This window comes from Montipora foliosa, chromosome 6, assembly GCF_036669935.1.
Source record: "Montipora foliosa isolate CH-2021 chromosome 6, ASM3666993v2, whole genome shotgun sequence".
Classification (NCBI taxonomy): Eukaryota; Metazoa; Cnidaria; class Anthozoa; order Scleractinia; family Acroporidae; genus Montipora; species Montipora foliosa.
Window position 1 is genome coordinate 72151152 of NC_090874.1, and position 15000 is coordinate 72166151.

The following is a 15000-nucleotide window of genomic DNA, read 5'->3' on the forward strand; positions in this document are numbered from 1 at the left end:
TTGCAAGTGCTCCATGACGACTTCAAGCCCATGCTGAGCATATCTAGCCAAGAATTACGCCGGGCCGGCCTGGCCTGAAAATCGACTGTTTTGGTCTTTGCGAGAACACACAGGAAGCCACGAGCACCACGTAAACATGCAAGCCAAACAAGCCATTGTCTTGCCCCATCACAGTCCTGTGCCACGACATTGATGCAGCGATGAAAAAACTTCAATTTTGTGTTTACCGTGGAGATGTCTTCAAGAAAGTGCCAGAATCTCAGTTCACGTTCACGTTTCTTTGTTCGATGAAGACATTTCTTCTCACTCTCATGGGGAACGAAGGCTCTAAAGACAGACTGGTCCAGGTTTTTCAGCGCGTGCTACCATTGTTGAGCGAGCCAGAGAGTTGTGTCATCAGCCCGCTGAAAATCGACCGAAACTTAACTGAAGTACAGAATGGTTGGTTGTGGTCTTTTTCCGCTGGTTCATTTGCACAGGGACTCATCCCCGCATCCCAGGTGAGAACAATTGTATGTTCACTTAGTCGCGGCCGTTCAAATTTGAATCGCTTGGAGTTTTTGCTCCTTTGTTGTGATGTGCAAAGAAAATATTTCAATACGTTTTCACGGTATTTACAAAGTTTAAGCGCTAACCATGTTTGGAACTACGCCAGCCAGTTCCTTGTAGATTTCATATGATTTCATATGATTTCAATAACATATCGACACGAGAAAATTGGTGTTAGTTTGACAGTTTTTCGTTTTAAGTTTGTCTTTTTCGTTCCCTCTTTTTTTGGGAATTTCATCTCGGATCTCAAGAAGCGTTTGTTTGCTTGTCTGTTTGTTTCTGCAGAAGGGTCTTACGTCTCCAAGGGCTTATGTTAATTACAATTGTGTAACTGATCCCGACCCCAAGTACTTTGAGGAAATCCTTCAGAACAGCCTTTCAAAAGAGCAGTTTTGTGCAGATTTCCTGGCACTGTTTCGACCGAAAGAGCACAAGAGACCCGTTCGGTGTGCCATTAGTGCAACTGACAGTGGAAAGACGAGCCTGTTTAGTCCAGTGCTTAAGATTGTCCCTCTAAGTCAGTCTAATGACAAAGGATTAACGCGTTATTGGTATAATTTGATTCGAAATCAAAGATAAAGGACCAATTTGTTCCGCTCGTGATTCGGAACTAACACTAAAAGACCATTTTCTTCCGTATTTTTATAAAAACCCTAACCCATGTTATCAAAAGGAACACATTTTTAGGAACAATAGTTCCCAAATCGCACATAAAGAACTAAATTGTTCCGCTCGAAATTCGGAACGTGGAACAATTGGAACACATTTTTAGGAAGAATAGTTCTCAAATCATCAATTAAGTCCAATTTGTTCCGCTCGGGATTCGGAATTCGGAACAATTGGTTCCCATGTGATAGAAAGGAACACATTTTTAGGAAGAATAGTTCTCAAATCATCAATTAAGGTCCAATTTGTTCCGCTCGGGATTCGGAATTCGGAACAATTGGTTCCCCTTTTAGCAATAAATGACCATTTTGTTCTCAATTAGTAAGAAAGCTCGTTCCGACTTTATCAAAAGGAACACAAAAAAGAGGAACAATCTGTTCTCGCTTTTCAAGAGGGGACCGTTTCAGAATCAAGAAAAGGAACGCCTCTGAAAAACAAAACGTGCTCAAACACATCGTTAGTTAGAAAGAAAGAGGCCAAAAAGCGACTAAAAAGATCACTTTGTAGAACAAAATCGAATACCGAAATTTTGCTGACGAAATAAAACACTCAATTGGAAAAAGGAAACAAAATTGAAATTTGAGAAATGTGATAGAAAGAAAGAAAGAAAGAAAGAAAGAAAGAAAGAAAGAAAGGTTTGTCAGGTTTGTCAGTTGAATTACTGTTACGAGTTATCGACTTTAAACATGGTTGCTTTACTTTACTTTTACTTTTACTTTACAAAGAAAGAAACAAAGAAAGAAAGCAAGCCCCAATGTAGAAGTCTGTACTCTGGCAAGTGAGTTAGTGTGAAGTGTGAAGTGCTAGGTTTCTACCCCATATGAACCAGCGCCGCTGAGCTAACCCGAAGGTCGTGGGTTCAATTCCCACCCTGGTCAGAGTTTTTCTGTCCTTGTGTGGACCCATTTCCATTAGTAGGGCTAACGCTCACATGGTTCATATAGAGTAGAAACCTAGCACTTCAAATTACACTCTAATCAGTTAAGTCTGTTTAAATATAACTGCTACACGGCCAACGTTTGCAAAAACGTAATGCTTCCTTGTACTTGTACATGGGGAAAGAGCCGAGCCAAGAACATGCAACCCTTGGGTCGGGAGACCAGAAGACTGAGCAATACATCACTAAACCACCGTGCCTCCACAACAATTGAACAGTAATTGGATTTACAGATGTATACAACATGTGTCCTTAATACCCAGTTTCTGTTAGCTACCACAAGATGAATTATCAATGAGTTTTAGGACTAACGTTTTACCTTGAGGAAAACGTCTAAGTCTATAGCTTCTTTCCTTAGCGATTCGCTCAGGTAATAAATGGTATCCTCAACAGCATTTTCCTCTGCAAACAGATTGAGAATTCTGAAACGAAAGAGGAGGCTTACTTATTAGTTATAAATATTTCGAGTGACATAACAGACACTTGAAGTTCCTCTCCTCTTTTTGAATTTAATCGCACTAGCAGACCTTTTTCAAAAAATCTACAGCGCACCAACTAGCAACGACTGACACACAGAGGTAAACCTGTGGTCCTAGACAATTGCCAAGATTTCGTCAAAGTGACAGATGACTTTCAATTCGATATACTGTTAGTCGGCCAATTTCACCACAACCTCTCCAAGTCTCTGCTGAAGCACATCACCTTTTAATCACCGAGTCTCTTATACTAAATTGATAGTGGAAAACGTCAATTACTTAACTTCCTGCAGTGGTGAAGCGGTATTAAGTGACAGAGGAAAGCATACTCTGAGTGCAAAGCTTTTGGTTCTGGAGGTCTCAAGTGTGATTCTCCTTGATTTAGCACTGCTATAGACCTTATTCATAAATGGCGGCCAATTTATAATTCTTTTGTCGAAGTGCAAATTAGCCTACCAAGCCTCGATACCATACAGTGAATTGAAAAGAATTCTTGCTCTAAAATGAGGCTTGGTAGGCTAATTTGCACTTGGACAAAAGAATTATAAATGTGACCGCCATTTATGAATGAGGTCTATTGCTTTCAGTAAATACAAATAAAATTGAGCATGGACAGAAGGAAGTACTAGCTTGCGAAATGACTAAACTACCAACATTAGGCTATTTCCGAGTTCATGTTTGGTTCCTCATCAAAGCGAGTCTACGTGTGTAGTTTTTGTTATGCAAATTACATTTCATTCATATGTAAAATAGAACTAATTACCATCATCAAAACTTTGCACTTAGACTCACTTTGAAGAGGAGGCAGACACGAACTCGGAAATAGCCTATTGCCTGAATAATTTTACACGTAGCTTCATTCTCCGGATGTAACGAGACGGACTCAAAGTACTTACTGATTATATAGAGGTGTCGTTGTAACTACTGCGTCATCAATGTCTAGTTTGTTAGCATTGTTCTCTAGTTGGGAAATAACTTCTGTTATCTCTTCATTTTTCTGCGTCAAAAGCTTAATATCGTTGTCTACGTCGGCCTGAAAAAAAAAAAGGATATTGAGGAGAATATATTAAGAAACCAAATATATTTAACCCAATGACTCCCAGGGGTTCCCCATTGACGAGTAAAATCGTCTGGCGTTAGACAGAGTAAAATACTGGCCGGTTTACTCCCAGGGGCCCGTTTAGGCCGGGTTGGACTTCAAAGGGCTAAACATTTTTAAATACAAGATATTTGAGGTTAAGTGAAAACTTTTCTCCTGTCGTAGATAACAAAAACACGTCTCTACACCACGCAGCTCAAAAGCCTGTTTATTCCTGTCCTAAGATGAAATTTCAGTAACTACAGTATTAAGCTTACGAACGGCATACACTGTACTTTACAAGAAAAGAAAGCTCACTGTCAACGATCAATTGATGACATTTTTGAGCCACGGATAGACACCAGAAGTTTGAAACATTTCGCACGCCAGGACAGCGGTCTCTCACAGACTTACATGATTGAAATCCAGTTGCCTGCTTTTTTGTGAATTTACAAGGTAACCCTCCCCATCCGGACCTCAAAATAAGCTAATCATGAATAAGCCAATCGTCTCTATGGCCCTGTTTACAAGCTCGTAGGGTAACCCTAATGCTAGGGAGGGTTACCCGGGACAACTTTGCTTGGTGGTAACCGCCAGCATCGCAAACACAATGGAAACCCTCATACCGCCCCAGGAGGCAAAAAGATAAATTATCAGATTAAGAAAGTATTTATCAGAGTGTGGAAAGTACATGAAACATTAAAATATTTTTGCAATCATTTTGGTTTTGCATTTACCACTTTAGTAAAGTAAAGTAAAGCAACCATATTTAACGTCGATAACTCGTAACAGTAATTCAACTGACAAACCTGAGGTCGACGGTGCGCTCATTTTACTCCCCCTCTCCATCAGTGCTATGTTTTACGGGTATTTAAAGCTACTTACATGTAGCTACACGGAAAGGAAAGAAGTCGAAACAAGGATTCGAGATCCGGGAAGCGAACTCAGGACCTCTTGCACAAGGCCGCGCACTAACCAACTGTGCCATCCTTGCTCCTTTTATTACTTGGCTTAAAAATCTCGGCCCCTTTTTTGCAGAAAACAGACCATATAGTTTGCAATGAAGGCTAATCCGGGGGAATACATTAAAAAGTATTTGCATTTGAAAAGATTTCACTGGCCTTCGTTGCAGGCTAGTTCCAGCCCAATACTGGAGATTATGGTCTATTGGCGGCAAAAAAATTGTGCTTTCCTTGTACATATATATTCATATACATTGGACCAATCTCGTACCCAGAGTCCTCGGGCTTTTTGGTCAGTGTGTGCGCGCCCGGAGAGACTCTGGGATAATGGACTTGAGCTAACTGTTTTTTTAATTGGTCACTTGCATAACAATGGCAGTCCGACAGGAAGTCGGTAAGTAATTGGGAAACACCAGAAATTGGAAGGAGATCCAAAATCTAAAACTAGTTTCAATGCTGTTTGTTTTTTCTACCTCAGAAACATACATTTATCACCAAAATAATAAAACGACGGGGTTGGAATTATGTCTAATACCGCAAGGTAATTTCCCCACGCTGCTAATTCTTACGCGTGCGCTGCATTACGTTAACATCCTAAGGTGGCCGAAAACAGTTTTCGCGCGCGTGCAAGGCTTAACATGGCTTCAATACAGCAATCATTTTATTTGTTCAATGCTTCCGCTATCTGTACTATTTTCCCTCATAATTGAACAAAGTGTTTTGATGGTTTTAGTCTTTTATGAGAAATGTATGTTTCAAAAGGTAACGATGCAAAGAACTCCACAATTCGCAGATTTTTCTTTGTTATCGAAAGAACCGAAAGAACCCAGTTAAATGCAGCGCATGCGTAGAAAGTAAAAAATGCGATTAAATAGCTTTCTCGGAAATACGCCTATTTCTCGAGAACCACTCGTTAGGATTTAACGAAATTTGGCTCGAAAATACTTGAAGAAATAAGTAAACTTTAACAGGGGAAATTCCAGATATTCCAGTGAACCTTCAACAAGGGATAATTAAAGATCTCTCTGTCAATTTATTATTAAAATATTGTCAACTTGTGAGCATCGTGCACGCAAATTATGAAGAAAATCAAAGGACCAGATTTTCTGCAAATAAACAAAACCGGTTTTAAAGGCCTGTTTATATGTATTCATGTTGCCATGGCAACGGCATATACGTCGGCTTAACCATAATAATGTTAATATTTTGCTTGCTACCATTTTTGGGAATCAAAGGATCAAGGGTTTTACGGAAACATTGGTGAGGAAGTAAATGTTTCCCCGTTTGTGACCCCAGGAAACATTTGTTGCGGAAGCAAAAATGTTTCTGAATTTGTTAGAAACATTGTCCCCATTAACCCTCTCACTCCCAAGAGTGACACTTATAGATTTTACTCTGTCTAACGCCAGACGATTTTACTCGTCAATGGGGAACCCCACAGGAGTGAAAGGGTTAAAGGGGACATACTGTACAGTAGTTTTCGCGTGGGATGCAGAGGTTGTTAACCCACTGACTCCTACACCGCTCCAAGTCGACGAGTAAAATAGTCTGGCGTTCGACAGAGTAAAACCTATACATGAAGAGTCAATTGCTTAACGAAGAAGTAGTTTTTGAGTGGATTTAGAGGTTGTTGATAACTGCATTTTTTGTTGTTGGACAAGAAAGGATCAACAAGAAAAGAATACACCATCTCACTGCATTTTACCTGCTCTTTTTCCAGTTTTTGCAATATATCCTTGAGTTTTTCACTTCCCTGTTTTAACTCCACTTGAGTTCTGTTTAACTTATCTAATTCAATCTGTGAAAAATAAATTAACCGATCAATTAATCGGCTGGTCAGTCGGTCGGTCCTTTGGTTGGTCGTTCGTTCAATCAGTCAGTAAATTAGAAACACTGAAAGAGTATAGTACACAACACAGGTACACTGATAATATTATAATAATAATTATTACCAGTATGACTTACTTGTGCTTGTTCAAACAATGCTCTTGTGCGTCTTCTAATTTTATCCTCCACAGCAGACCGTAGTGAGGCTTTTACAGCCAAATCTTCGTTTGTACTGCTACTTGAAGTTGTAGTGGAATTTGTTGTCATCAACTTGGTGTGAGCTGCAGTCACAGGTGGAGGGTAGCCTGGAGAACGATACGATGACTGCGTGCTGGCTACTGGATAGTTTGGCTGATTTACTGGATACGGAGTACTGGATTGACCACCGCTTATTCCCCCAGTAGGGGTATAGGCTCCAGGGTAAGGAGGTCTGCTTCCAGTTGGTGCTCCAGGGCTGGAACCTGTATAAAGATTTCAACAAAGTTACATATTCGTTCATAATTTCTTAGTGTAACCAGCTTGATACATAAAGCATCAAAACATGGTCTACAATTAAAAAAAAAAAAATTGGCACAGGTAATGATTTTGACTTTTATATGCATTTACGAGTAGTTCAGTTCAAAAACAAAAAACCTCCTTAATTTTGACTTACTGATACACATAAAGAGAGAGAAAGGCAAATTGCATTGACCTGAGGATAGAGACAGGTTAAAGTGGCTATGAAGAAAAAAAAAATCAAAATCTTTTGCTCATTTCAAAGACCTTTAAAAGTGATTAAGGTTGGTGTTTCCTATTTTGGAACATCTTCTCTTGTTTCCGAGATATTCAAGATTTTGTTTTAAAATTGATGACATCACAAACTGTACACATGCCTGTAGTAAATCCCAAAATTGAATATATCTCCAAAAATATTGGATGGGTTTTGAGCACCAGTAATGTGCATCAGATAAGGCACAAAGCGATACCTATTAAGGTGTTGCCATGGCAACTCTCATTTCGAGTCACTCTCTGTAGTTAACCAAATATCTTGGATTTTGAACAAAATTAATAAGTACAGGCAGATGGTCAGACGAGAAACGCTTTTACTGTGTGCTGCCCATAATGCTTTACATATGATATCTACAGGTACGAGCTTACCAAGAGTGAACGTGACTTAATACTACGACAATAAACAAATTTTTGTGCCTTCCTTGATGTAGATTACCACTGCCAAATATTTTCGGAGATATCCCGAATTTTGTGATGTATTGCAGTTGTGTACAGTTTTTGACATCATCAATTTTTGAACAACAAAAAAAGATTAAATATCTCTGGAACGAGAGAAGATTATTCCACAAAAAAAAAAAAAAAACACACCATATTCTTCATCATTTTGAAAGGTCTTTGAAGTAAGCAAAATATATATCTTTTTAACTTCATAGGCAGGTTAAAGGATTACTTTTATAGTATTTTCGCAAAAATGCTGCTTTTTTTTTTTAAATACGTTTCACTACAACCTTTACTTCTGTTAACAGATCTTAGCCCATTGACACCTGCGGGTGAGACTTAACAGATTTTACTCTGTCTTAAACGTCAGGCCCCAGTTTTTCAAACGATGGATAGCGCTATCCACCGGTTAAATCACTAACCAGTGGATAAGTCATAGCTAAACCAATAGCACTTTTCAGTGGATAGTGACTTATCTGGTGGATAGCGTTATCCACCTTTTGAACTGGGGCCTGATGATTTTTTCTCGTCAACTGGATCAAAACTGGAGGAGTCCTGGGGTGCCTGTGGAGTCAATGGCTTAACAAACAACCACAAAACAAGAAGAAAAAGAAACAAACATACATTTACATGTACATTCCCCTTTGCATAATCAGCATAATCAACTCCAAAAATCGTGCAAACAAAAGCCTTATAAGAAACAGAGACACCACTGCCCAGTACAGTCAGCTTTCTAAAAATTATCAGGATACAGCAAGATACCAGTTGATGATGACACAGCATGTGTGTGCCAAAAGACATTTTCATTGCTAGCAATCAAGGTAGAATGTACCGCAACAGTGATCACCCTGACGTGTGTTATGTACCCGGCCAAAAACCTTTCAAATTGAGGTCTTTCTACAAGAAGCAAGATGCTTTTTGTTCCCCATTGTTAACCTTTCCAGTCCTGACTAATGAGACTTGTAGATTTTACTCTGTCTTACACCAGATGACTTTACTCGTCAATGGGACCCCTTCAGAGATGAATGGGTTAACAACATCTACAATGTACTGTAACAGCTGTAGGTCCACTAAAAAACATTTATCCAGGCTCTTTAATAAAACCTTCCAGTCCTTCAGGAGAGCGAGACCAGATACCAGACAATTTTTTTTCGCAATTGGGGCCGCTTCAGGGATGAATGGGTTAATAAGCACTTTGAAACTTAGGCACAAACCTGGCATAGGCATCGGCATTGGCATCCTTGCTGGACCCCCAACAGGGTAGGGTGTGGATCCAATGGGATTTGGTGGATAGCCACCATATTGTGACTGGTACGGTCCCTGTGGTGGTCTGTAACTAGCCGTGGGTGGTGGTTGAGGCGGTGTTGGTTTTGAGTAAACCGGAGGTACCTCCGCAAAAGCACAGCAAAGAAGTTGAAGCAAGGCTGCAAGGTCGGATTTTGGCTGAAAAAGGGAAAAAAAAACCAAAACAAACAATTTTTATCAACCTTCTAAGAACTTGCTTCAAATGATTGAAAATTACGAGTAACATCAACCATCATTTTTCTTCTGAAATAGGCCATTTTTGAGTTCATGTCTGCAGGCCTCCTCTTCAAAGCCAGTCAAAGTGCGAAGTTTTTCTTATGAAAACTAGTTTTTATTCATGTAAAGTATAACTACAATGTAATTACCATAAAAAACTTTGCACTTAGACTCGCTTTGAAGTTGACTGTGAGCAGTCTTTCTTTCGCTCCAGAATGGTTGAAATGAATGCATACGTTGAACTTTCAAAATGACTGAAACTGCGGATCGCAGTTGCTTATAGACTGTGCCAAAAGTGAGAATGCAATGGTTGCTTATCGGTTTTGGGCCCCAGTGACAGATTGACAGCTCTCATCATCCTGCCATGCCCATTTGGAAAATATTCTTGCGGGATCACTGAGTGTTTGCCGATAATTTAGTGCTTGCTCGCGACAAAACTTGAATAAGGTGATGCGCGATGATTCCACGCCAAATAAACCAGCAACAAATAAAACACCACCCATGCTGAATTTTTGCCGTTTATGCAAGAGTTCTTTCAAAATAATGGCAATTTTTAGTCAAAAAGCACTGCTGGTGAGCCTGCAGAAGCCCAACAACTAAAGACATCGTACATGTTGGAAGAGAGAAGAAATAAAGCACATTTATCTATTAAATTGAGCAGTTTTTGCACCAAAAGCTCCCATTCAATTTGTTCCGCCATTTTGTAAACTCAGTAGCCAAGCCTTCTATCCAAATATAGAAGATAGGTCACATGCATTATTGAGTAAATTTTGTTTGAAGCACCGAATGAATATTTTCTTGATTTATCGAATGAATTTTTCTGGACTCATCGAATGATCACTGCTTACATGTACATGTGTAAATTATCAAATGAATATTGCTTGTAATGAATTGTTTCATAAATGAAGGAGAGAATAGAATGCATATCAAGGCGAATTTATCGAATTTTGCTACTAACTACAGTGTAGTATATCAAATGTATTGAACAAATTCTAATATAATTATTTGAATTTTATTGTCAATATTTGGAAATTATCAAATGCATCTACGCAACATTGAATATTGACACATTTTAGCAACCATACGTGTCAGTTCCAGGCAATATTGTTTATATTCGACAACATGACTTCCTCTGGAAACTGATGCTGGCAACACAGACCACACCACGAGAGCCATACATGTACAAGAAGATACATGACTCCTCACTCTATAAATCCAGCGGTATTCTTGTCCTCATGTAAGAAGTACTTGAATCTCCATGTAAATTATATAATTATCACGAATGATGAAGATCAATAAAGACACGGACGTTAGCAGTCATACTGTGTATGTTATCAAGCATCCTTATGTGTTTAAAACTAGATGGAAGGTAGCACGAATCGTGATGCATATTTATCTGAAAACTTGATGTACATTGTACATACTGCTAATTTAATAAAAGAATTTTGATGAAAGTATATCAGATAATCGTGATTTAAGTGTAGCATCGTTTAACATGTAAATATGAGCTTTGATATTTATATGGCAAATTTTGATGTATGTACTCTTAATGTACATATACAACCACTTGATATGTACATGTACATGTGTCATTCTGATTGTGTACATAGTGCTTCTTAATCCATGATAACAGTATCAGTTGAACTGATTGTTGCTTTACCCATCACATGATTTTTCTCTTTTGTGCTATGCAAATTTCGCAAGGAAAGTGGGAACTCATGAGTTAATAATACTAATTCATATACAAATATTTTGATCTTCGCATTTTCCCCAAGTAATCTCTCCAGGGTGATGAAAAAATTGTAATCTTTTTCACAGATGAAAAATAAATGTTTTTCATCATTAAGCCATAAGTTTAAAAAAAATTTTCCTTGAAATCTCAGTGCTCTAACCTTTCCTGGTTCGCGGCTGTTTTGTTTGCTGATTTTGATCGCTTATGACTACCGCATTAAACAAAATACCCTTTACGAGCTTCTATTAAAACTTGTGAAATTATGTGGGCATTCACATATTGACATTGAAAGGGAATCAAACTTTCTAAATCTCATTGTTGTTCGTAGCCGTGACGCCAAGATGCCCGTTTCATTTGTTTAATACTTGTTGTGGTTTTGCACTTTTCGTTTTTAAGGTCAGGTTTCGTCCAAACGACTGTAGTTTTTTAAGAGCCGTTTGCATTAACCTGTGAAATCATAGCAACAGAAACAAAATGTTGACCCACTCATGCAAATTTTTTTCAAGCCGTCTAAAATTTTTCGACCACTTGTGTGGGATTTCTGAGAACCCATTTGGTCGTGCAGTGTCAATCGTTCACTCAACTTTTAAAGCAGCAAGCAACCTGTGAGGGAGCCATGTGAAAAACCTGTTTCCCAAAAAGTTGTTTATATTGTACGTTTTTCTGTGAGAGGTCCCAAGTGTATGGTGGCCTAGAGCTGCCATAAGGATTTTCAGTGTTTTTTTCATCTTTTTCCTTTTATATTATATTTCATTTTACTTATTTAGTTTACTTGATTTGTTGTATTTCATTTCATTCGTTTTATTTTATTTTATTTCATTTTCAAAAACAATTTATTATAGAAGTAAAATGAAATCAAAGAAAAAGTACAGTGTTGTAATTTTATTCAAAGTAAAATCAAACGAAAACAAATGAAAATAAAAGCAAATGAAAATTATAACACGGTGGCCTAAAACTACCATAGACCAAGATGCCTTGGGGGCGGATTTTACTTCCAAAATGGCGGCAGCAAGAATAAGGAACGATTCTTGGAAAGAGGACTTAAACTTGAAAGAATAGCTGAAAGATTATGTGACAGAAGGTCTTCGCCGCAAGGAGATTTTAGATTTTATGTTAAGGGATTTCGATTGCTATGCTTGGAACGTGAGAACTTTGATAAAAGATACACGGATACCGATGTTGCAGTGGATGAGGTCGAGGAAGCAGTAACGTGGGAGATGGAAGGTCCAGGTAGACTGCCAGGGTACAGAGCAATGCAGAAGAAGCTAAGGAAAGTTCATGATTTGAGAGTACCTCGGGATTTAGTACACGCTGTGATATACAACGTCGATCCAATGTCATTGGAGGAAAGGGCTCCTTGCTTCAAGAAAAAGAAAAAGAAAGGCCATTTCACTACGCGAGGAACAAATTGGGTCCATTCACTCGACGAACATGATAAGTTAATGGGATACCAAAACAGCACCTTTCCGATCGCAGTTTACGGCTGCATCAATACCTGCAGTCGGAAACTCCTTTGGGTGAAGGTTTGGATGACCAATAATGATCCTAATGTTATTGGTCGGTTTTACCTAGAGCACCTGTTTAACACCAGATTAATGGCTAGTATGATCAGGGTTGACAAAGGGACGGAAACTGGTGTAATGGCTACTATGCATGCCTACCTTCGTCAGCAGCATGACGATGACATGGTTCCTGCTGAAACTGTGATATATGAACCATCCACATCAAACCAGGTAGGCATATCAATATATTAAAGTCTTTCCTTACATAGTAGGCTTTTAGTTGGGTTAGTGAGGTGGAAAATCACCATCTGCTGTTTTCTCCACTGTATATAGTCGCTGTACATATGCACCATGTCAGCCAGCCATGTTGTCAAAGTTGTAAAATTCTGTCAAGTTATTACTTAACACTTAAACAATGTTATTTCAAATCACAGATCGAAAGGTGGTGGAGAGAGTTGCATGAACGATTGGAGACGTTTTTTAAGCATCCACTGAATTTCCTCAAAGACCAAGGCTATTATGATCCCCACAATAGCACAGTCACACAGGTATCACAGTAATCGAAAAAAAAGGAAGAAAGAAAGAAAAATAATAAAAAGGGAAAAATATAGTCACTGTGGAAGAATCAAGGATCCATCATATAGTGTTTATCACGTTAAAATTGTACATGCAGTTAGCAATGTTTGCAGAAATGGCAACCAAGTAATCTAAAATGTGAGTGGGTGTAGAAATTGTCAATTGAATGCTTACATGAGCTACAATGAATAGGAGGGGATGCCGCGAAACCTGTAAGAGAAAAATAACGAACTGCTAGAAACAGTCCTTCAGTGGAATACAATCTCATCTCAGGGCAGGGATGGCACTAGGATTTTTCAATCTGGGTCCTGGGACCCGCATGTTCGGCCGAATTGGGGTCCCAAGCATTTTTTGGGGGTCCCAAAATCTTGGTGACCCTCTGCAAGAAAAAGAGTAGGTTTTAGGTTATGAGAAAAAGATAGTAACCAACTTGGAATTAATATTGACGCATATGCATATGCATAGAACCTGCCGACAAAGGCTTTTTCTAGAGCCGTTACATTCATTCCTGGACAAGAACTCTGTTAATGAAAGAGCACCCTTCCCAAGGGTTTACGCATCACTGGTTTCCTCCCTTAGGAGCACGAACAGTGACGTCTTTTGCTATATATTTGCATTCAGTGACTTGCAGAGTACATTCCTCTGAAGAAGACCACAGAAGGCGGTCGAAATTTAGTTTTAACCCTCTTAGATGTTTTAAACCCCCTTTTTAGAACTTTAATTATGAGCACAGATCGCTCCAACAGTTTTACAAACAACAGAATATACTGACAAATCAAAGCAAGTTGTGTGAGTTATTTAAATCCTTGCCAAGCGTCCTGGGACGCATTAAAATTTCGATGATGCATTTTTTGGATTTTATTTGCGTAAAAATGCACGATTTCTGCGTTAACGCGATCCCTGTCAGGGGAAGTAGCTATTCTTGTTATTTTGTGCGGCTTGGAAACCAGAGATAAGCATCACTGGTGTGTGGGACACAGGCCTGTAGCTAGAGACTCCTCATTATTTGAACCCATTTGTTTACATTTATTTAATTTAATTGCTCTTCTTCTCTTACCATTCTTTTCAGACACTTACTTGCTTACTTGATGGTGCCCATAATGCAGAAGGAAATACTTTAGACACTTTTGTTCATGTGGTGTGGAACAGCCATCGCATTAGGGCGCAGAAAAACACGTTCCTGCCAGATGGAATTCCAAACCATATCTATAATTTTCCGGATCAATATGGTCTAGAGGAATGTGGTATGAGCCCTACTGTTCATACATGTATGCACCATTTTTACGAATGTTTTAGAGAAAAAGGGGGATGGGGGATGGTTGCAATAAATAGGCTGACACAAGTTAAAATTTGGGGGAACCATTTACAAGCTTCACCAACCTAACATTTAAAGGAAGGGAGCATAGCCACCATAAGTGACTTTCGGGGTCAATTTTTACTTCTGAGATTTTCCTGGGAAAAAAGCCATAAAATCACTTGAAAATAACACATTTGTATTTCAGACACAAAAAGCTACACAGTTTGCTGTATTTTTTGTCCGAAGTAAAAATATCACCTAAGGTGGTTATGCCTCACTAATGCAACTGATTTTTATATCAGAAATAGTATTGACAAGGAAACATGAATGTGCCATAATGGAAATGATGTCTTGATTTGTCTTTACAGGATGGAAAGTAACAGAAGAGCAGCTTGAGGAGGCTGCCCAGCTGTCTGATGTACTTGCTTGTGATGATGACTTTTTATCACCTGAATTTAGGGCCAAATGTGAGCAGATAGATCCTGATCCCCTGGCATTGGATGTCCATGACTGTGTTCATGCATTTCGTTACCTCAGAGACAACATTCAACTTTGATACTTTCCCAACATCATATTTATTGTAACTCAGAGGTGGTTACATTTCATGAACAGTGTATTAACGAAGAACTGAAACAGTATGAACGCAATGGAAGAAAGCACCAAGCCTGGGT

General features: G+C 38.8%; 1 protein-coding gene and 1 pseudogene across 1 annotated transcript in view; one reads left to right on the plus strand and one right to left on the minus strand.

Moving 5' to 3' along the window:
- LOC138008355 (tumor susceptibility gene 101 protein-like) overlaps window positions 1-15000 on the minus strand; it is a 30013-nt gene that overhangs the window by 6504 nt on the left and 8509 nt on the right. Inside the window, exons 5-9 of the mRNA XM_068855668.1 lie at window positions 8916-9144; window positions 6634-6956; window positions 6374-6466; window positions 3525-3661; window positions 2472-2574 (exon numbers count right to left, since the gene is read on the minus strand). Coding sequence (XP_068711769.1) covers window positions 2472-2574; window positions 3525-3661; window positions 6374-6466; window positions 6634-6956; window positions 8916-9144 — 885 coding nt within the window. The remainder of the gene's footprint in view (window positions 1-2471; window positions 2575-3524; window positions 3662-6373; window positions 6467-6633; window positions 6957-8915; window positions 9145-15000) is intronic.
- LOC138008356 (uncharacterized) lies at window positions 11950-14890 on the plus strand (annotated as a pseudogene).